Below are 24,708 nucleotides of genomic sequence, written 5' to 3'. Positions count from 1 at the left end.
TTTTTTTCTGTTTAGATAAATATGAATATGTGTTATTGACAGTTTTATCATTTTGTATCAAAAAAACCTACAAACTTTGTACATGAAAAGTACGATAAGATTTTGGGTTCTATTTTGTTAATATTTTGTTGACGATTTCATATGGGCGTAAATTTTATTTGTAACGCTAAATTCATGTATATAAGTACCAATCTGCACATAATGGTAGAGTAAACTTAGTATTGCTCATTTTGAATAGGGTTGAGTGAGAAATAAATTATATAATTGGTCAGAGATGGTTAGTGATTCTACTTGGTCTAGCATAAAAGTAAAAATTATTATAGAATTTTTGTTAAGCAAAGAATAATATCAATACATGATGTCAAAATATAAAGAACATAGGATAGTGAAAGAAATTATGCCGAAAACATTGGCTTTGTTAAATCAAGTTGTGGATTTGTGGTGGAGTAGACTTTAGTTCCATTGTTTTTATTTCTGGTTTTATCTTCACAAATTTGTATGAAGCATTCTCCATCTTCTTGTTGAAGTAAAATCAGGTTCCTTAAGAGATTTTGGAGGGATTCTCCACAAAATAATGGACCCCACATCTATATACACATATACAATATATACATATACATTTATGGCAAGTTTAGAATTCAGTGGGTAGAACACCTATTGGAGCTCTTAAATAGAAGAGGATATTAATTTTCCTAATATTAATGAAAGTAGTTAGAAGATATTGTTTAAGGTTGAAAACTAATATGCTTTAATTTTCATAATTTTTGATTAGCTTGCGGCGAAGACAACTTTATGTTGTGACATGTGTGCTTTGCAGAAGCAAAATAATTAACATAGTATTTTTGGGTTAATTATTTGGTTTATTGTTAATTAGTTCTAGAACTATCTAAAGCTTAATGAATTTATAACTTTGTTTTGAAAATATAGCAACTTATTATCTTTTACTTAAACACGTCTATTAAAATATTTACTTTGTATACTAAAATAATAACTATTTGATTTTTTTCTAATTATGTAAGTATTTTTTGGATATACTTATTTATTTTGCATATTAATTTTCAAAAAACATACATTTTTCTTATATATTTTTTTCAAAATATATCAACTAAAAAGATCAGTAAATATAAATTTCAATTTTTTTTATGAAAAGATAGATTCATATCTTAGATAAAGAACTTAACTAAATGCAATGAATAAAACTAATCTGATTTTGCCGAATTATTATCAGAAATATTTTAATTCCGTTTAGAGAGATATGTAATTCAATATATCTTAAAATGAATAACCGAATCAATCTAGATTCTTATAAAAAATAAAAAAATTAACTTTATTATATTTTTTTATTTCATACATATAAATTACAAAATGACTCAAGATACATTGATAAATGAAAATGAACTTTTAAATTTTATGATTTAATTCTTTTGAAAATTTATATATAAGCATGAGATTATAAATTTTAAATTGATCACTAATTTAATTTGTATATTCAATTCTCACTACAAAATATATCAAATCATATATAATTCTATCAAATTTACAAATCTAAGACAAAATAACTAAACTAAATGCATTAACAAAAATAATCAAATTTATAAAAATTATAATATTATGGTTGAATTCATAAAAATATATATAATCTAACATACCTTAATAATAACCAAACCGACCAAATACTTTATATGCAAAGCACATGTCTAATTAAAATAACATAATATTGTTTAAAGTAATCATTGTAGTGTGGTTACTTTATAAATAGAAAATTAGCTAGTATATTATATGAATCTAATATTATTTATAAGATGAAATATAAATATCATAATAAGATAAACAAAAGAGTGACTTATTTAAATATTAATAATAGATATAAAGTTTTAGTAGTGTTGGTGCTCATCTTCACTACTTCAGTTGTGTTGCATGAGCTTCAAAGCAAAGAAAAGGCAATTTTCTTATAACAAAAATGGTATTGTTGAATCTCTCAGTTTTAACAAACCATCTAAAATAATTCCCACTAAACATGTTTAGCCAAACAAAATCAACCTTTAAATGTTAATGTACTAATATTCTCTGGTTATGTGTGGTGTCTTGTTATCTTTGTCTTGTTTTTGTAGTTGTTTCTTCTCGGTTTAGACAAAAACTTGTCTAACTGAACTTCCACACATTCTTAACCTTTGAGCTCTATATTACTTCTAAGTATACACACATATAAAAAAAACCTAGCTTCTTTGTTGTGTTCTCTTATATGGACTGTTATACCAATGTGTATATATATGTATCTTCATTTTTCCAACATAAAATATTTCCTTAATTGTACCTGAATTGAAAAATAATAATTGAATGGACTTAGTTTCATTGATACCAAAGAAGATTCAGTTTGGTTCACAGTTTGTCTTGAAACCAAATTCGAATGCGGCAAATATGACATTGCATTGCTTTGGCGATGTCATTGAGGAAAAGCTCGTGGGTCTCTTGTAACTTCTGTTGTTTCTCCAACATCATCTGTAGGTACCACCCAGTTTTCAATTTGTATTTGCAAGGAGCTTTGAATATGGGGCATATAAAAAAACAACATCAAATATAATAGGACTGATGCTCTTTTTGGTTAGAAAGCAGACAAAGGTTATTTTTGGCAGCCATGCATGTGATATAATTACCTCGATCAGCCAACCCATTGCTATTTTCACTTCTATAATAGCATTTAGAGGTGAAATTGCTCCAACCCACCTCTATTTCTTCCTCTATAATAGAGATCTCTATTGTTTCCTCTATTTATAGAGGAAAAAATAGCATTCCTCTATTTTTTACTCTATATTTTAGAGATTGCTATTTTAGGGGAATACATTGGAGCATATCTCACCTCTATTATAGAGTTCCCCTATTTTAGAGGTGAAAATAGCAAAATACATTGGAGATGGTCTAGCTTCCACTTGTGACATTGGAGCTTATGTGATCTCGAAGCTCCTTGTAAAGAAAGAGTGACAAAATTAAACATGTAAGTAATATTATAACAATTAAATTCTGAACAAATACGAAAGAATATCAAGAGATTTGAAATCTTTGATAGAAATTTAAGTTTTAATGTCAAGAGATTTGATATTTTGATAGATGTCATCTTTTTCTTCTTTCACTTGAGGTTCTCCTGTGAAAGAAAAAAAAAGAGAAATATTTGTAATATGTTTTGCCTTCGAGACTTTAGCTTTCGAAAGAGTAAGCAACTTTCTAGAGACATGTGTGGTTAATAGTTCAGAAAAACACAAAATTGTTATGTGAAAGTATATACCGGTAGCCTCTGAAGTCTCCGGTTGATGCCTTGCCGTTCTGTATTTGTTCTTGTTAAAATAGATATTCGGTAGAATATTGTATATGTCTATATATGGTAAATACCATAACTCATAGACATATACAATATTCTACCGAATATCTATTCTAACAGTTCTGTATTTATGTGCGTAACAAAATATAAAGACGATAAACAGTAATTAATTGATTGCAGTAACACATTTCTTCCACAGTTTCACGATGGCAGAAGCTAGCCCGTTATTCTTCCCTTTACAGATTAAGGAAAAAGGAAAAGACTGTTAGGAAGAAAACCTCAGGCCAAATGCAGAAGAATCATAACTTAGTTAATACCAAAGTAAAGAGAACAAAGATTAGTATCATCAAATCAAAAGGCAGAAATTTAAACACAAATATTGAAATATTGCAACTTGTATAAACCATTAGAACCATTTCATGATCTTATCTCTTCCCATTCTATAAACCTACTCATGAACTGAATTATTTTTCTGAAAAGAACTCGTTTGAGCAAGTTACCTCACTCTCTCATGAATTCTTCAAGATGCTTATGCACAACTCTCCCAGAAGCTTAACTATAGAGAAGACACACAAAGTGGCGAGGAAGTTGGGTAAAAATAAGGTAAAGCAAATTACCAAGGATGAAATGAAATGGTAAAGCTTGAGAAAAATGTTTTTGTAAGTAGGTAAGCTCTTCATCACTCAACTTGCTCGTGTGTTTGGTTGGAAACGTCTAGGTGGAGGTCCATATCCATCCAAGTCAATGATCTTGAAAACTGAGAAGACAAAAAATGGTTAGAACTTGTAAGCTATGACGACATAATTAAAATGACCAATGCTAAAATCATAAACTTTATAACCCATCGTGTAGCCTCTTAACTTATTTTGGAGGATAGGTTCAAAACCCGAAATCATATTTTGTCACCACAATCTAACACAAAATTTGAAACTTAACTGAAATTTGATCATATGAAACAGTAGAAAACATACCAAAAGAAGTTGGATCGAAATGTTTTTTTTTCTACTTCTCGGGCTATCATCATCACGGAGGAGTAGATTCTTCATCTCCTCCTTCTTTTAAGATGGTCCTCCTCGTCCTCGTTTGAGCCCGTCATTTTTAATTGGAGAGAGAAACAGCAACAGAAGACATGTCGGTGGAGAGGGGAGAGTACCCAGTGGATTTCATGCCGGTAAATGTAGCTGTTTCAGCAGAGTTTCAATTAGGGCTGGGATAACGATGAGATGGAGTCCTTTATATAGAAGGAGAGAAAGGGGGAAGGTGGAACGAAACCATTAAACCAATATTAAAGAGATAATATACTAATGAAGAAGGATAACTGTAACGGCGAAGTGTTTGGTGCTGAGAAATTGATCAGTAATGACGAAGAGGAATAGTCGGGGAAGAGTCACGCTTCAGAAATGGCGAGATGGGTTGGACTCGGGTAGTTTAATAAATGTAAACACAGCCCAAATGAAAACACAGATTCATGGCCTAAGAATTTTTGATGACATGGACAAATGATTGGCTAGGAATATTTCATCCTATGTGGACAGTCTAAGAAGATTTGAAAATGGTTCATTTTATATAGTAGAGATTGAATTATAAATTTATGAAAAAACAATATGTATTTTTTTTGTTCGACCATACATTTTTCTTGTAGACTACAGCGTACTGTAGTTGACTATATTTATGTTTGTTAAAACCAGAATGTAATAGTAGTGATAAAAATTTAATTGGTGATGAATAAAAAATTTGTTAATTCATCTTAATAGATAAAAAGTAATATAAATCTCATAAATAAACTACGTGTTAGACATCTCTTATCTAAATGATTTCTTAACGAAATATTTTTGTAAAACTGTTAAAAGCCAAAAAAGATATGTACAAAAAAAAATAAGTAAAACCACCAATTGCTTAAGTTTGTTTTAGAAATTTCTGTAATCGATTTTAAATTAAGATAATTATTTATAACCAGGAACAAATTTTTTTAAACAGAAAATTTTATATACTAAAGTTTAAGTTAATTTTTTTTTAAATCATTAGGTTAGCTATTTTATTTTATTTATCTGTTAAATATCTGAATGTATATGATTTTTTAGGATTTAACATATTTTACGACATGTTGTTTTATTATTATATTTTGATATTAATTTCTAAACAGTTATAATAGATACCAAGAAGTCTTCTCATTCTAATTTCTAAACAGTTATCATAGACACCAAAGAGTCTATTCATCGACAAGTCTTCTTTCATAGATAGTTAGATACCAAGAAATCTACTCAAGGAAAGTCTTTTTCTCCCAAGGTCTACTCGTATAAAATTAAATACATTCAATTGCAAAATTAACTGGTGGAAGTCCCCTTGGACCAGTGGTTTGACTAAAGGTTCATTAATACTTCTACACCAGGAGGTCTGGGTTTCGATTTCCAGAAAAGGCGAAAGTATGCGAATTAATGGAGAAAATGCTTACAAGAGATCTGCAGCATGGCGCAAGGAGTACCTTCAAGCGTGGATCCGATAGGGAGCTCAGATGATGCAGTTAGACGTGAATCCTAATAAGACAGGTAGAATTGTCGGCTGTAGAATCGTCTGTAATATTTCTCAGAGTTTGTAATAGCATAATTATCCAACGTTAAAAAAAAATTCAATGGCAAAATTAACCAGAATAAACTTATCAAGGCGCTGTGAAGATTTAGTGACAACAAGGACCTAGAAGAAAACTTGATGTATTCTATGAAAATTTAAATTTCTTCAAAAGCTATGAAAAGTCAAAAATTATCAAAGGACTGTTCTAAGCAACTTGTTTTTTTTTTCAAATAAAAAATTAACCCACTAGTTTAGAAATTGAGACTTCTCAAGAAGTCTACTCACTGAGAAACCTTTTTTTCTTTAATTTGAAATTGCAAAAATAACCTAAAAATAAAACTTAGTATCCCTGTTAATTTTGTAAATTTGAATTTTCTCTAAATTGAAAATGAATTTGAACATTTTTCTTGTTCATTCGTGTTTGTTGTGAATTGGGGAAATTATGAACAAATTGCGTAACCTAGTATATTTTATAATGACGAGATTAACAATATTATTGTTTATTCATACTTCATGTGAGAACTTCTCTATTAATTTTAAAAGACATGCTTTTTCACAAAATTCAAAATGAATTTTGATATTTTTTTTGTTTATTAATGTGTATTTATTAATTTCGGAGCTATGAATCTATACTCTATAAAAATTGAAGCTATAAGCCATTGAGGGCGTCCACGTAGGATTTAAAACGACTAATAGTATGATGACAAATCAGCATTTTAGTTTAATAGTTTTTAAAATGTCAAAATTTCCAAAATTGTATTGAAAACGAAATTAATAATCCATATATAATTTAAACTAAAGAATAAATATTAAAATTTTCTAACTTGTTTTAAAATGTTAATTGTTATAATAAAATGAAAAAGAAAAAGTAAAAAGACTATAATCCATAGGACGCGTTCATATAGGATTTAAAACCACCAGTAAAAATATGACAAATCAAATTAAATGTTAATATTCCAAAAAATGTATATCCAAAACTATAAAGTACACTTTTCCTTCACTCCTAGGGTGTCCACCTCAGCTGCCAGCGCACAAATTCATAAGCTGCCTAGCTGACACTTGTCCTGTTAAATGAAATGCGGCGCTTCAATAATTTAGGGACCGTATGGGCTTAAGTTTGATGTGCGTGTGCTGCGATAATGGGCTTTATTTCGTACTTTTTAAGGCCCTGGAACATCTCATATGACGCTAACCTAATTGTCTTCTTCGTTTCTCTGACTACGGCGGCGAGTACGACGATCGATTGTGCTCGGTATCCTGTAACGGATCACGACGAGAATGGCTGAATGCTGCATATCCTAACTTTCTCACACTCACATACATTATCGTTTCTACTTCTCCAATTAAACACATTAACTGTTAGTCTTCCTCTATCTATACATCTCACGATCTCCCAGTCTTTACTCAGACCCTCAATAATGGGTGGATTTCATAACCGCTTCAAACTTCTCAGCTATATATAGTTCATGTCATACACCAGGGCCGTGCATCTCAAATCAACTCACATTTTTGAAACCCGCATAGATTTCATCCAGTAGTCGAAATGTCCTCTGGTGCATCTCAAATCTCTGACTTGGCTGTAAAAACGGATGAAAAGGTATCCCTTTTATTACTTCCTCTGGGTTTCTGAATTTAGGATGGAAGCATGAACTAATCTCATCGCTTCCTAAGAGCATCTCCAACCCCACTCTATTTTTCACTCTAAAATAGAGTTTAGAATAAAAAATGCTCCAATGGTACTCTATTTTTCACTCTATAATAGAGTGAAAAATAGGTTTACTAATTTGTTTTTTTTGTTCATCACTCAGACCCTCAATAATGGGTGGATTTCATAACCGCTTCAAACTTCTCACCTATATATAGTTCATGTCATACACCAGGGCCGTGCATCTCAAATCAACTCACATTTTTGAAACCCGCATAGATTTCATCCAGTAGTCGAAATGTCCTCTGGTGCATCTCAAATCTACGACTTGGCTGTAAAAACGGATGAAAAGGTATCCCTTTTATTACTTCCTATGGGTTTCTGAATTTAGGATGGAAGCATGAACTAATCTCATCGCTTCCTAAGAGCATCTCCAACCCCACTCTATTTTTCACTCTAAAATAGAGTTTAGAATAAAAAATGCTCTAATGGTACTCTATTTTTCACTCTATAATAGAGTGAAAAATAGGTTTACTAACACCAGATGACATTTCGTTTATGGGCAATGATTGGATTTTGATTTTGTTTGTTGATTTTGTGTCAATTTTTTCATGTACTATCTAAATTTAAATACAAAATCTTTCGTTTATGATTTGAATCATTTGATTTAAGTTTTCAGGGTTAATGATTTGATTTTTTATGATATTGTTCTCAGATTGACAGAGCATACCCGCGTGATTTCATGAAAGTTGGGAGAGTTGTAGTTCATTTGAAAAGGGAGGATGAGACTTTACTCAATCCTGCCATTACTTCAAGTAAGATCACCTCACGTATTTATTCTTTCTTGGTTCTGTCTCCAACTTTTTTGTAGAATATATGTTTTTCGTCTTTTTTTTTATTTTGTTACCCTAACTGAGCTTCTTGGGGACAGGTAGGAAACTGTATTAACCGAGACCAACCATTCAAAGACCATGGCATCTGAGAGATACTACAAAGTAGATGTGTAGCTGTAACAGAAACAGGCGGCGACATAACCAAATGACAACACAATCGTAGTTTCAGATGATCAAATAGTAAACCAAAAGGAAAGACTTTTGTTTAACTCACCAACCATGTATAGCTTGGAGGAACGATTTCAGCCTGCAAAAGACCAATCAAAAAGGCAGAGATTGTGACCAGCACGATCCAGATCTTTACTGTATGCTTCGTTTGTCCTATACATAAAAGGATATGCAAAAGTGTTAAGTACAAGATACATGAAGATATGATCATGGGTTTTCGAGAAGTTGTTTAAGGAATCACTTATCAAGCCTAATATATGAACTAATAAATCAATGAGAATGTTAAAGTTTTCATTTGCTGACATTGCAGATATCAGGCTAACATCATACACACAAATTCCAATGTACTGAAATGATCAGATCCTATCAGAACTGATAACCGGATATTCTTTCTTGGTCCAGTTAATTATTTTACCAAACAAATTCAAAAAGTTAATTTCTCACTGTTTCTCAGGCGAAACACACAAGAAGGAAATGAACGTAAACAACATTTCATAAATCTGGTCGTCCTACCAATCGATACAATCATATTGAGGAAGTAAATGATTAAAAATATTTTTTGGGTGAGACCAAAGGATATTATATGCAAAAACTTTGATATCAAAGCACTTAATTTTTAAGAACCAATTTAATTATTAAATAAGATATGTTGCAAAAAAATATATTTAAAATCATAATTGCTTTACTATATCTATTAAAAGAAATAAATAAGAGTCTTTCCTATACACATTTATATCTACAATTTTGTAAAATTTTTGAGGTTGTAACTTCTACCTAGGCCTGGGCAAATTAACTGGAACCGAAGAACCGAGCCGGAACCGAACCGAAATACCTGAAACTGGAACCGGACCAATACCCTCAAATACTCGAACAGTTTCTATATTTTTATATCCGAAATAACCGAACCGAACCGAGAACCAAACGGGTACCCGAATATATAAAAATATTAACTATATATACATATAACTTAGCTAAATATATATTTTTAATTTAAAATTCTACTAAAAGTATCTGAAAATAGTTGAGGATAACTAAATTATTATAAAGTATCTGAATTACCCGAAAGTATCCGAAACTATCCGGATATTTTTATCCGAAATATCCAAAGTAATCCAAAATATCCAAAATTTTTATCTACATCATCCTATTTATTTGATATTTTATCCTAAATAACCAATATTTTATCCAAATTATCCGAACTACCCGAACTATCCGAATCCGAGCCGGATCCAAATGAGAACCAAACTTTTTCCGGATATTTCCCGGTTCCTAGATTTACTATCCGAACCGAACCCAAAATTATCCGCACCGAACCGAACCGAACCGAAAATAGATCAAGTACTGAATGGATACTCTAGCCTCATATCCGAACTACCCGAAATCCGAAATACCCGAACCGAACCTAACCGCTACTCGAAATGCCCAGGCCTAAGTTCTACCATTAGGGTTTGATTCACATTTGGCAAGAATGCTTTACGACTGAAATAAATGGGCAATGTCCCAGAAACCAAATCTGGCTAAAAAATTCACTAAAAAGGTATATAGCTAAATAATATAATAAATGTATTTTACTTATTGATTATAATCAAAGAATAAACATCGATGAAAATGTAAAATAATGACATTTTCATCATAACATTTTTAAAATTTTATTTTTATTTTTATTTTTAACAAGAATAAAAAAATATTCATTAGAATAGTACTTTATTTAACTATATTTTACTAATTAACATGTTTTAATTATTTTCATTTGCTTACCCGCCCGTAAGACGGGTTTTACCCTAGTTATATAATAAAGTAGGCTAATAAAAAAATTATTAGTTTTTAAAATGTCATGATTTACAAATTAATGTATATTAACAGAAAATATAAGTTCTAATAATTAATGTCGATTTATAATTATTAGATTTAAAAATAAAAATTCTAAAAGTCAAAACATAGCCTTAAATACTATATTACCTATTAATAAAAGATATATATTATCTAATAAAGTATGCTAATAAAACATTATTAGTTTTCAAATGTCATGATTTCCAATTTTTTAATACTTAATGTTGATACATAATTATTAGATTAAAAAAACAAAATTTTAAAAGTTAAAACATATCCTTAAATACTATATTACATGTTAATAAAATATATATATTATCTAATAAAGTATGCTAATAAAAAATAGTTATTTTTTAAATGTCATGATTTCCAAATTTATGTATATTAACATAAAATAGACTAACGAAAAAAATGAAAAACTGATGTTAAAGGAGTTGAATAACAAAAACTAAAACATCTAAAAGGGAAATTCACTAAATACATAAAATAAGAAACTTCCCAACTTATAAAGTATTGGATGACTATAAATAATTGTAAAGTTCTAAAAGTTTACAAGATTTACTTTGAGAAAAAGAGAGATATTAAAAAGAGAAAATATATATTTACCCAATCGTTGCTTCTGCTACTTCTTTAGTTTTCGATTATTTAAAAAAGGTTTGAATAAGAATGAAGTCCTTGATTGAGTGGTTCACTTTTTTGAAGCATGTAACTTCAGCAAGGGTGGTTTGCCTATGGGTCTCGAGTTATTTCTTATTGATCAAAAGGTATAATTTTTTTTATTTAGACATTCGCAATTTAAAATTTAATAAGCACGACATTATTTGGTTGACACAAAATTTTACAGGGAAAACAAATCACACACCTTCATACCAGCTAATCGTATAGTGTGCTATGAAGATGATTTAAAGGCTGTGTAGTCTATAAGATTAAGAACTTCTTGGTCATCAACAACAAAACAAGTTACAAGGTGATTTTTCACAAGTTCTTAATTTAGTTTACTCAACAAACAGTTATTGATCAAAAAGTATGTAAAAGTTGAGGCTATAAATTATAATTTAAAACAATGAATCGTATTATGAAAAATCATTATTTTATTTTATTAGTTTTTAAAATGTCAAAATTTCCAAAAGTTTATTTATTTCCAAATAAAAAAACAAACCAGTATCAAATATGGAAAACTTACAAAAGTAAAAACATCATAGATAAGTTAGCTTAATATATAGCATAATTTCAAAAAAATTACCTTAAAAATTACCAAAATAATAATTAATTTAAAAATGTATTATGACAGAATTTTAAAATTTTAGTTTATATCTATACTATATAAGAGTTCAGAATATAAGCCACTAGGAACGTCCATATAGGATTAAAACCACCAATCAAATTATGAAAAATCATCATATTAATTTTTGCTATCTATACTATATAAAATCTATCTTATTATATAAAACTTGGTTCTTCAAAGTTGCTAATTAATAGGATCGCGACACATAGCAATTATATATTTAAGATTGTGACATGTGTTAATCTATCTCATAATTAAAAATATATATACTATTATATTAACAAAAACAAATTTTATTAAAAAACTTATTATATATATTATTTAATAGTAATTTTCCTTTTTAAAATACTAAACAAAAGATAATGGCAAAATATTATTTGATAATAATTTTTCTTCTAATATTGTAACATGTGTTTAAATATATAATGATTAAACATATATATATATATATATATATATAATAAGATAATAAAAACGAATTTTGAAAAAACTAATTTTAAAAATTATTTAATAGTAAAAACGATTTTAAAAAATATTTAGTAGTAATTGTTTCAAAAGGTTTCCTTTTTTAAAATCTTAAAAAAATAGATTTGAAAACAATTTATTTAATATAAATTTTATTTTCTAAAATTTTAATGAAAATATAATTATAAAAGATTATATTGAGTTTAGTTCTTCAAAATTACTAATTAACATGATTATATAATTTTCTTTTCTCAAGTTATATAATATAACTCATCAAAATATTTGAATTAATAGAAAATCAAATGTCTAGCAAGAAAAACAAGATTGTCTCTCTAGTCTCCACCATTACACATTAACAAGAACTATGGTCGTTTGGTAATAGAACACAAACAAAAGTCTCTAATTCCAATCGAGCCACTTCATCATTTCGTTCACTTCTCTTGTTATGTCTGCCCATTGTTTCACCTAAAACACAAAATCAACCATTTGAGTGCAAACTCATATCTTAAAATCTCTTAGAAGAAATACAACATTCAAAGAACCAATTTAGAGATAGAGAATATTCTGCTTGATGAAACACTCACTGTAACAATCATTAGCTACACTATTCATTTACCATCCAAGGTGTAAAACACTTTACATAACAAGAATCCAAAAAGAAACTCGTTTCAAAAAGGGATTTTCACAAGTGCTTTTCTTGTTGAATTATATTGAGGACACAACAGCCACTACCAAAGAAAGAATCATAGTATCGCAATAAAACCAACGAGAATGACACACATAGTTGGCAACCACACATAGTTCTTTGGATACTTTTTACAATATGCTCTCTCTTGGCCATTCTCATCTTTTTCTATTGTAAAATAATCCCAAGCAGTTGATCTCTTAGTTCTTTTTGAATGATTAGAACTTACTAGAGCCGTTTGTGATGCACTTGTGGATGATTGGCCACCACTGTTTAGAAGATCTTCATTATTCATCATCTTTGTTGACACCTTGCTGCTACAAGACTTGTAGTACAAGTGTTCCACAATCACTGATACCTGTCAATATAAAGAAAGTCTATTAGCACTATGAAGAGACAGAGTCAAAGAAAACTCTTCCAGCCACAAATAAAATAAAACTTGAAAGTCTACAATTTTTTCTTCATACGCTAGTCAAAATCTGAATTTCAACAAAGACATATCACGTAAAGAACTACAATCACTGATTCCATGAACTCCCAATAGAGCAAAAAGCATTTTCCAATAAGAAAATATCAAACCAAAACCTATTTCTCACAGACTCATCAACAAAATTATAATTTCTTAAATTAAAAAGAACTCACCTTGCTGCTACAAGTGTTCCACAAACACGTAAAGGATGTTGATACCTGTCAACGTAAAGAACTTCTATTAGCACTAATGCACTATGAAGATACAAAGTCAAAGAATACTTCCAACCACAAATAAAATAAAGCTTGAAAGTTCACTAGTGTTTCTTCATAAACTGGTCAATGAGACCTTATCAATGAGCTTATATGATGAAGCGAGAAATCTGAATGTCAACTTGAAAACATTGAAAACGCAAAAATCATTTTCCAATAAAAAAATATCAAACCAGAAACTATATTTTGAAGTATAGTCATTTTCCAATAAAAAGTGACTAGTATAACCCAAAATATCATACGCATGATCAAATCGAGTATACAAAGACATCACAACTCAAAACTCAAATACAATCCAACTTACAACGCTGGTGGAAGAGTAGTGGTGATACTCAGTGTTTGGTCTCCTTGGTAGTGAAGATCTGAAAAAGAGCAACATTCAAAACTCATTCTACAATCAAAACATCACAAAGAGACTCGGATACTAAACATGAATAGCTTCAATCATCACTCAAGAAGAACAAAGGTACATCAATACAAATAAATAAACCAAACAATGAGACAATCCTTCCATGAAAGTCACTTTCAAACCCAGAAAAATTTACTTCAAAATTGATCCCAAATCAGCAAAATCAGTGACCCATAAAGCCAAATTGAAAAAAAAATAGAGTTTGACTCACAAGGAAGATGAGTTGATGTGTTGCGATCGATAACCCAAAAGCAATGACCCAAAAGGGTTGATCGATGTCGTGATCGATGATGAAGGTCTCGTGAGATCGAGAAAGAGAGAGCGTCTCGTGAGAGAAGAAAGAGAGAGAGAGAGACTAAAAAATTATGTGAGAAAAAGTGGGTTGGATTGGATAATCCATAAACCATTTTGATCCAAACCAATATTAATCCAGCTCACTAAACTCATTAACCCATAAAAACCATTTATCCATTAACATCCAAATTGTTAACCCATTAGAACCATGGATTGGTTTGGTTTGGGTCAACCCATTAATTTCAACCCATTTTGACACCCCTAATGATTGGTAGTTATATATTGGGGAAATTACATGTTTACCACTTTCATAGAACCACTTTTCATTTTTACCACCACTAATGAGACATTTTCAAAAATATATTCTTCATTAAGTGGCAAAAGACTCTTATTCCCTTGTTAATTATATATATAATAAATCATTATTTAAATAAAAAAATATAAAAATATAAAAATATAAAAAAATATATATAATTTTTTTTTATGTTTTCGAATTATACTTTTTCAAATTCGAATTTTTTTATAAAACTTTTTTTTTGATTTTTTTCTGGTTTTTTTTCAAATTTCTTTTTGAAAAACGAAAATTATCTTTGAAACTATTTTTAAAAAAATTTATATACTTTTTAAGTATTTGTATATTTATTAGAATCATAAATTTCACATTCCAAAAACCCTACCCCACCTCTCAACTCTAAACCCTAAGTCTAGATTAGTTAACCCTAAGGGTATAATTGTATTTTACCCTTCATTAAAAGTGAGGGTAAAAGTGGTTAGTGTAAACATGAAAAATGGTACTATGAATGTGGTATTTGTGGCAATTTCTCATATATATTTATAAATGTGATATTTGTTAAACTATATCATAATAAAAATATATATACTAAAATAATAAAAACATTTTTTCTTAAAAATTAGTTATAAATATTATTTAATAGTGTGTTTATTATTAATTTTACTATTATTATTATGATTATTAATATTGTTATTATTATATTTTATTATAATTGTTTGTTTTAAAAGAAACTAAAGATAGATAATTATAAAAGATAAACATTAACTTTAAAAAAAAATGTTAAAAAAAATTAATTGTAATATGATTGTGATATATGCCAATTAAAAAATTAGATTGTGTATGTGTCAATAAAAACTTCCATTATGTGAAAATAATTTTTTTTTCCTAAAATATTAAATAAAAGAAATTTCTAAAAGAATTTTTTTTTCTAATCTTAACCAACTAAGATTTTTTCTTTTCTTTTAAATTGTGACTAAAGATAATTGTAAAATTTTATTTAACAGTAATTTTTACTTCAAAAATTTAATGATAAACATGATAGTAACAATTATTCTATTAACAAGAAAAATTTTAAAAACCAATTTTGAAAATTTCAAATTTTAAAAATAGTTAATATTAACTGGAAATAGTTATTTGATAGAAATTTGTTTTTTAAATCCTAGACAAAATATAATTGTAAAAACAGTATGTAATATTAATTTCCTTTTCTAAAATCCTACAAAATGAAAAAGAATATTTGATAGTTGTTTTCCTTTTTTTTTATAAAAGAAAATCCTAAACAAAAGAAATTTGTATAATATTTTTAAGTCTTAACCAAAAGAGAATTGGAAAAATGTATTTGATATAATTTTTAAGAGAGTGTTTGATGATGAACATGATACTAAAAATTATATAATTAACAAAGAAGTATAAAATTAATATTGATACGATTTGTAAAAATAGCAATTTTGAAAATATTTATTTATAACTAAAAATAATTATTTGATAGCAATATTGTTTTTTCTAAAATTCTAAAGAGAAGAAAATTTTAATAAGTTATATGACAATAATTTACCTTTTCTAAAATCTTAAACAAATTTGTAAAAGAATATTTAATATTATTTTTTATTTTTTATTTGTAAATAAAATGAAGATTTATAAAATAGAATGTTTTCCTTTTTTTTTAAATCCTAGCAAAATAAAAATTTAAAGACTTATTTAATAAAATATTAAATTAGTACATAAGAACATATATAATTTTGTCATTAATTCGATTAATATATTTAACTTTTATTTTTTTTTACTTTTTATTTCTTATTTCAGATTGTGTTCAATTTAACTGTTTATGTATAGTATTTTTTCTAATCTTAGTATAAAGTTTATAACAACTCATCTATGCACCATACTATAAAAAAACAAATATTAACTTAAACTTATGTGTAAAAATGAGTTTTAGTTATAAAATAAATCTAAAACAACATATGCAAAAAACAATCATAACTAGGTTAAGACCCGCGCCTTGCGGAGGATGAACATTATATATATATATATATATTGTTTTATATATTATATGTTTATAACATATTATGAAATAATACATATATTGAATAATTAAAAAGTCATTATCTACTACTTATATAATTAAATAGGTGCGAACATATAAATAAATTTTATAAATCGAAAAAATATTTTTTCTATTTGATATGATATATAATTAAATTTAAATGATAGCAACATATATATGGTATCTTTTAATATTAATATTTATTAGATGATGTTTTTTGCTCATATTTTTTTATCATTTGTATCTTTTATAGCAAAAAATCTAAATTAGTGATAACAAAATTTTTACTGTAAGATTAATGGTTTAAGTAATTTATAATATTTAAAAAAATTAAGTTGTCAATATTGTTTCAAATTTTTTATCAAAAAACTGTTCAAAGTAAATTTCAAAATTAAGATATTTATGTATTTTTATAGGGCATATAGTTTAATTTAAAATGATAAAAATATTTATATATCTTTTATTTTTGATACATATTAAATGAGACTTTCAACTTATATTATTTTTTATTTATTTGTATCATGTCATAACAAAAGTTTTAAATGATATATCACAAAATTTGAATGTGAAACTTTTAACAGTTTTAGTAATTTATACTTATTTTTAAAAATTCAAAATATAATATATAAATAATTTTTTTAATTTTTATTATATGGTTACTATGATTGTTTAATTTATTTTAATAGCTTAAAATTCAACAAATATAATTATAATACACACTTATTTTTATCAAATCTTTATTATTCAAAAGTCATTAATTGTCATATATACTATAGCCACATTAGGCAATTCCGTAATCTTATTTAAGGAAATAATAAAGCACATTAATAATGTGTTTATTGTGGTTTAATAAAAAGCTTATTATATAATTAGATGGACCAATCTATTTCTTTAAAGATTCTAAGAATTATTCTAGTGATGACACGTAGCTACAAAAAAATGTTGCAATGCTTCTCAAAGAATATATAGGGGATACTATAATAAAATAATTTTTTATTTTATGTTTTTTATTAAATTAAAACATCAAACAAAACCCGTTGCGTTGTAACGGGCTCATATCTTGTACTATATAAAAGTCGAGGCTATAAGCCATTGGGAGCGTTCACGTAGGATTTAAAACAACCAATCATAGTATAACAAATCATATTTTCGATTAGCGATTTTTAAAAATGTTAATATTACCAAAAAATGTTTATTTCAAACAAAATATTAATCAATATCAAATAAGGTAAATTTACAAAAATATAAATACTATATTAAGTTAACATAATGTTTAATATTTTTTGAAAATTAAAAAATAAATAACGAAAATAATAATTAATTTAAAAATACAAGACTTTCAAACAAGTATAGCTATATAAATCTAAATTTAAATGAGAAAATTACATGTTTACTACTTTCATGGTACCACTTTTCATTTTTACCATCACTAATGAGACATTTTCAAAAATACATTCTTCATTAAGTGGCAAAAGACTCTTATGCCCTTGTTATTTATATATATAATAAATTATTATTTAAAATAAAAAATAAAATAAAATAAAATGAAATAAAATAAAATAAAATAAAAAAAAGAAAAAATGTAATTTTTTTTTATGTTTTCGAATTATATTTTTTCAAATTCGAACTTTTTTATTAAAAAAAAAATTTTGAATTTTGAATTTTTTTTGAAAAACAAAAATTATGTTTGAAACTATTTTTTAAAAATTTTTATATATATTTTTAAGTATTTATATATTTATTAGAATCCTAAATTTCAAATTCCAAAAACCCTACCCCACCCCTCAACTCTAAACCCTAAGTCTAGATTAGTTAACTCTAAGGGTATAATTGTATTTTATCCTTCATTAAAAGTGAGGATAAAAGTGGTTAGTGTAAACATGAAAAATGGTACTATGAATATGCTATTTGTGGAAATTTCCCATAATTGTATTCAATAACGAAACATAATCAATATAGTCAATATATAATAATGTATTTTGAAATTATTGTAAGGATTATATTTTATAAGTTAGCCAATAATATTTATTTCAAAAATTCTATTCAACTATTCTGATAACATGGTTAACTCAGTTTTCATATATGATAATATATAACAAGGGCATAAGAGTCTTTTGCCACTTAATGAAGAAGCTATTTTTGAAAATGTCTCATTAGTGGTAGTAAAAATGAAAAGTGATACCATGAAAGTGGTAAACATGTAATTTCCCCTATAAGATTCTAAAAACATGTATTTGTATACCTTTCTCAAAAAAGAAACATGTATAGTAATGATAGTTTTATATTATCTATTTATGTGTCTGAAAATATTTTAGTTATAAAAAATAAGGTATAGATTTTACATCTTGAAGTCATATAGTTTTTTTTTAAATGTATAAAGAAAAGAAAAAAATAGTTTTACAATTTATAATAATTAGACAAGTATATAATTTTTTTTCCTGCAACAGACAAGTATATACTTTCTAAAATGAATAGTTGGAATTGTTGTAAAAGATCTTGAAAATTAGCACTATTTTAGTTAAAAGTAAATTAAACATTTAAATATTTTTGTACTGTTTGTCTTTTAAACATTCAACCCTCTACATACGTTCAATACACTCCGTAAAATGATCTTTAGACTCTGTCTACTTACTTTTAAATTATTTTCATAAAACTAAAATTTAATAAATTAAAGGAAATAATAATGACAGGTATATAAATCATTTATATACTAAAGCACAAGTCACTTAACAAATCAAATTTTGACAAATGGAAAATGTTTTATTTAAAAAATAAGAGTTTGATTAAAATAAATTCATCATCCCTAATTTTTAGCAACTTCATCCTAAATTTTCTTAAATATCACATTCACGTTGTTGAATTGTCATGGTTCATGATTTCAAACCTTTTTTTTTCATATATAAAATTTAATCTCTAATTTACTTTCTGCTTTCTTTCCCCCTTTTTCTACCATCTCCATTATCAGTTGTGCTCTCTACGATTCTTCATATATATTTTTGGAGCAATTTAAAACTTTTTTTTATTTATTGCATGGATTATACTTCAAAATACATTATCAACAAAATTTTAGATAGATACAGTGGAATTATGGGAAGAGGCTGATACTGGTACTTTGATTTTGAAGAAATTCAATTTTACAGATCATGGAGTTAACAGTTTGGAAAGATGGGATGGAGTATAGACAAAGTTATTCTCGTGAAAAGCCAATAACTACACTCACATGCAGTAAATTTGCAGTAGCTTCAAGGGGGACTAAAGATACAAGCATCGGTTTTGGCCAGACAAAAAAAGGTTAGCATGTGTTCCACTCTTAAGTACTTTTCTTTGGTTTGTTGATTAATTTTTTCTTTGCTGGTGTGTTTCAAAAAAAATGTGTTTGATAAAATATTTCCTTTGCTGGATCAGTTGTTTTTCAATATTCACCAATGCAATTGATTTCACCAACGAAACTATTGCTGGACGTATGAGGGAACCTGCATTTATGAATCCAGAGGTGAATTTACTTTAATTATTTTTTGTAACTGAAATTTAATTAATTAATACAATTCATTATAGCTAAATAAAAATCAAACAAAAGTTGTCAGTTTTAATTTTTAAATTAAAAAACTATTAGAATAAAAGTTGTGGGTTAATTTTTAATTTTTAAAAATTTGTGGGTTAATTTTGTTTAAATGTGTGCTTTCTAAAAAAATATGTTAGGTGAATTAACATAAAATGTCACTGAATTATTTTTTTAAACTGTAAAATAAAAAGAAAATAAATTTATTAGATTTATCATATTTAAAGTTACATTAAATTAAATTAAGTATTTATTATTCAATAAGAAATTATCGAGTAAATTAAAGTCTCAAATAAAGTATATTTTAACTATATTTTATATTATTGAACTTTCAAAAATAAATAAAATATATTTCAATGAAGGTGCCTCTAAAATTATGTGATGTTCATATAATATTTTAAATAATATCTATTCTGATTGAAAATTATGACTTTTGATCAAATAATTTTACAAACAGTAAATTAACCCATGCGTAGCATGGGGGTTACACTAGTAGCTACTAATTCGGGAACGTTCAAAATGACAGAATCATAAATTATTAACTGAACTATACAATAATTCAAAAATAATTGACAATTATTACACCATTGATTCCAATCATAGGAGTAGAAGCCTTGAAGTAAGGATTCATCGAGTAAAGTTTGAAGTAGTAGTCTTTGTGAAAACTATGTCTATAAGATTTTTAAAAAGGGTATTTTGTGAAAAAATGTTTCAAATGGATTAAGCAAAGTATGCTTCACATTCTTTTGTCTCGATTCAAGGAGTGTCCCATTTGTTGATATAGGGGCGGAGGTCCGCGCAAACGCGGGGTTATAGACAATTTAAGGTGATGTAATACTCTAAGTAGGATGTTGCAGAATCTCTCATCGTCTTCTTCTAAACCTGCAAAAGTATGTTTCGTAAAAGAGACTGTCTTATCATATTTAGTTTGGTTGACAGGAGAGAAGCAGTGATAGTGTGTGTGGTCGTATTTATATAAGGAAGTCGTATCACATGCATGTTGTTTGTGGCAAGCCATTGAAAGCTTCTCTAGAGATGATATTGGCAGTGGTGTTTGTTAAGCTAATGTGCCTGTTTGGACAGTGACAAAAGCAAGAAAGGCAAAAACAGGCCGTCTACTAAAGAAGTCGAACATGGCAAGTCTGAACCCATAAATGGTAAAGAAAAAACTTTCACCAGAAATGAAAAAAAAAACCTGCTTTTATCTCATTTTTCCTACTACTTCCCACTATTTAGTATAAGCAATTTTACGGGGTAGAAGCATCAACAGAAAATGAAAAAGCGAAAAAAACAGAAAAGTGTAAAGATATGTGAAAACAAACAAAAATAGATATGAAATTGATGTTACTTTCTAAGGGCAAAGAAACAGTTCCCGGTCTTAGGTACTAAAGCTCCTCTTTGCTTCAAAGCTCACCGCACTCGTTCTCAAGAGAAACCTTCTCTCTAGTTGCGTTTATGCTCAAGCTGTGCGCAGCATCAACTAATCTACCTAACAACCATTTTCCACCACATCAACTGGTTTAGAAACAGATTCATTCTCATCAACCTTGACATCACCGGTAGTTTAAGCAGCTGGAGGAGATTCCTTATGAGCCGGATCAGCAGTTTCAGATTTCTTTTTCTCATCCTCTGTACTATTCTCCTCACTTACCTGTTGATTTAGTTCATTAAGATGTTAGAGGAAAGACTTAGAGTTGTACGCTTACTCAAAATATTTATAGTTGTTTTACTGCTCTTACCTGTTTATGGGTTTGATGTTGCTTCGCTTTCTTCTCCAAGATAGTCTTCTGTCGAACCTCATAGAAAGAAAAGTCATTCGAAATGCAAATCTTGCTCGTATGCTCCTTGAAAATTTTCACAATTCAAACCTTGCTCCAACTTGACCTATAACACAAGCCCACAAAAGAAACTTCAACATAAGAAAACCAAATCGAGAACATAACTTATATAGATGTAAAAGCTTAACAGATACTTCTTGGGTGTCTCTAGAGTTAGTAACAGGCTTGTCTTCATTTTTCTGAAGGGTAATATGTTTCAGCACACCGTTTGGAACATCCTTCACAATATGCCGCAGCAAGCTTCTTGCCTCATGTTTCAGCAGTCTGCTCCTTAATCTCTACGCTATCTCTGAATTTTCATCATGTATAGGAACAAAAAAACATGATTGAAATAATAAAAGTATATATGTAATCAGTGGGAATTAAAGTATGTCACTTGACTTAATATTTTAAAGAATTTGCGAAGGAGAAGATGATCCATAGCCACCATTCTGATCAAATATCTTGCACACTCATACTCCAATTGGATCACACCATAAACAAATACTCTATGTTTATTCAAGTATCATTTAGTGTATGTGTGTGCGTTTTCTAAACTGAGAGGTTCAGAGACTGATAAAATTAAAACATAATCTTACATGAGCTCCATCCTCTTGAGCTTGCATAGACCTGGACATGGCTTGGACTCGCACTGAAGATCTATTGAGACGCTCCCTCTAGAGATTCCCCATTTAGCTCTTGGCTGACCAACTCAAGTATTAAATATTGTTTCTGAGCTAAAGATCACTATAAATACAAACAATTAAGTTTAGAGGTTTTAGCTCACCTTGTATTTTTCTGCAGGAGCTCGAGTACTGATCTGTGGATTTGGGGTGATATGTGTTCTCTCTCTTCTTCATATACTTCATTGTGCATGATACAAAGGGTCCCACTCTTGAAGAAAGCGAAGGAAAATGTTATAAAAAGGTTTCTCTTCTTAACTTCATTTTTCAGTACTGCTTCTGACTTGAAGCTGTGAACAGCAGACGTATCAACCACATGTGTTGTCATTCCCTCACAAGTCTGTGTTTCAAAATATCATCGTAAGTTTGTCAAAGAGGAAAAATAATTCTTTAACTTTACTATACATCATGTTTTGAAACAGATCATGCGTAGTAGTAGTCTGTGTCATTTTGAGATCAGCTTACTTAGGGAGACAGAAATATGTGCTAGAAAAGTTGCAAAGGAAACAGATTAAAATGGGTTTGAAATCTTGAGACGCGCCGCCATTGAAGCTTCACAAGGGAATAAACTCATGGTTGTTGTGGGGTGACGTAAGCCTGCAAATAGGATCCAAAAGTAAGATCTCTTTTAATCAAAAGGTAACCAATTGCCAAGCAATTCATCAAGCAAGCGTAGCTTACACACTCATATGAGAGCCTATTTCTTGAGAATCTGCTTTCATAATTTTTTTTTAACAATAATATCTTTCATTTATGCCTATTCCTATGAGAGCCTATTTCTTGAGAATCTGCTTTCATATTTTATTTTGAACATGATCCGTCTATGCTAGCTTATGTATTTTTGGCTATGCTAATTGCTAAGCTTATGTCAAACATTATTTTAAACTTTTGTTATACTGAACTTCAGAACGTAAATGTTTGCAATGTCAAACTTATGTTAAGTGTTATTTTGAAAATGTGTTATATATAAAATTATGATATAAAGTTGTGTGTTATAACTATAACATGTTTTTTCTTATAATTTGCATGTTAGTATTACTAAGAACTTAATATAACTTAAAATTTTAAATGATTTCTTTGCAAATAGTGATATAAGAAAACATAGAAAGTTGATGTTAATAGTAGTTTAAAAAGTTACAAGTTACAATAATAATAAAATTTAAAATTTAAATTAATATAGCATCAAGAATAATTTACAATCAAATATTAATGAATTTTTTTTGTTAATGAAGTCTGCCTATGATGTCTAGTAATATACCATTTATGGTATAAAAGATAATTTTGTTTGTTAATGAAGTATGCCGATGAATTTTGCGATGAAGTTTGTGATGAAGTCTGTCGATGAAGTTTGTCGATGGGAAAATTTCATATTTACCACTTCTATGGTACCACTTTCATCTTTACCACCACTAAAGAGATATTTTCAAAAATACATTATTTATTATGTGGCAAAATTATACCATTGTTCTATATATATAATAAATTATTATTTAAATAAAAAAATATTTTTTTAATGAGTTCGAATTATACATTTTTAAATTCGAACTTTTTTATAAATTTCTTTTTTTTTTCAAATTTTCTTTTGAAAATCGAAAATTATGTTTGAAATTATTTGTTAAAATTTTTTTAATATTTTTTAAGTATTTATTTATATATTTATTAGAATCCTAAATTTAATATTCGAAAAACCCTACTCCACCCCAACTCTTAACTCTAAACCCTAAGTCTAGATTAGTTAACCTTACAGGTAGAATTGTTTTTTTAACTTTCATTAAAAGTGAGGGTAAAAGTGATTAGTGTAACATGAAAAGTGATACTATAAATGTGGCATTTGTGGCAATTTCCCTTTGCCGATGATGTCTAGTGCAACAGATTCATATCTGAAAATATTGGAAATTTAAAGAAATTTGCATATAAGAAAAGTTAAAAACAATTTCAAATATGAATTTTTTTAGAAACTAGAACTTTTGCAATTACAATAAAAACATACAATCACATTGGTTTGAATCTGTAGTTT

The 24,708-nt window shown here is 27.8% G+C and overlaps 1 protein-coding gene and 2 long non-coding RNA genes across 7 annotated transcripts; all 3 read right to left on the bottom strand.

The window, feature by feature from the left end:
• Window positions 1-2,981: 2,981 nt before the first annotated feature.
• Window positions 2,982-11,990, bottom strand: LOC103833731. Of its 3 annotated transcripts, none has more exons than XR_004449882.1 (3): window positions 4,285-11,990; window positions 3,814-4,070; window positions 2,982-3,547 (listed from the first exon to the last, which is right to left on the bottom strand). It is a non-coding gene; the product is annotated as an uncharacterized LOC103833731 (long non-coding RNA). The 3 variants fall into 3 exon arrangements; XR_004449883.1 differs by having other exon boundaries at window positions 2,985-3,139; window positions 3,281-4,070; XR_004449881.1 differs by having other exon boundaries at window positions 2,985-4,070.
• Window positions 11,991-12,428: 438 nt separating this feature from the next.
• On the bottom strand, window positions 12,429-14,781 carry LOC103863164. 3 transcript variants are annotated; one of them, XR_004449849.1, is made up of 5 exons: window positions 14,214-14,776; window positions 13,898-13,955; window positions 13,495-13,539; window positions 13,082-13,210; window positions 12,429-12,632 (listed from the first exon to the last, which is right to left on the bottom strand). XR_004449849.1 is itself a non-coding variant. In XM_033276406.1 (4 exons), the coding sequence occupies exons 1-4, from the start codon at window positions 13,970-13,972 to the stop codon at window positions 12,567-12,569; spliced, it is 267 nt and encodes an 88-aa protein (XP_033132297.1). In that variant the 5' UTR covers window positions 13,973-14,781; the 3' UTR covers window positions 12,429-12,566. The 3 variants fall into 3 exon arrangements, 2 of the variants coding, with proteins under 2 accessions (XP_033132297.1, XP_033132296.1); XM_033276406.1 differs by having other exon boundaries at window positions 13,082-13,162; window positions 13,898-14,781; XM_033276405.1 differs by having other exon boundaries at window positions 13,898-14,779.
• Window positions 14,782-18,335: 3,554 nt separating this feature from the next.
• LOC117127105 lies at window positions 18,336-24,613 on the bottom strand. The gene is made up of 2 exons (XR_004449884.1): window positions 22,796-24,613; window positions 18,336-22,711 (listed from the first exon to the last, which is right to left on the bottom strand). It is a non-coding gene; the product is annotated as an uncharacterized LOC117127105 (long non-coding RNA).
• Between the last annotated feature and the right edge of the window lie 95 nt (window positions 24,614-24,708).

This window comes from Brassica rapa, chromosome A08 (genome assembly GCF_000309985.2).
Source record: "Brassica rapa cultivar Chiifu-401-42 chromosome A08, CAAS_Brap_v3.01, whole genome shotgun sequence".
NCBI lineage: Eukaryota > Viridiplantae > Streptophyta > Magnoliopsida > Brassicales > Brassicaceae > Brassica > Brassica rapa.
This window is presented reverse-complemented; position numbering and strand designations above follow the sequence as displayed.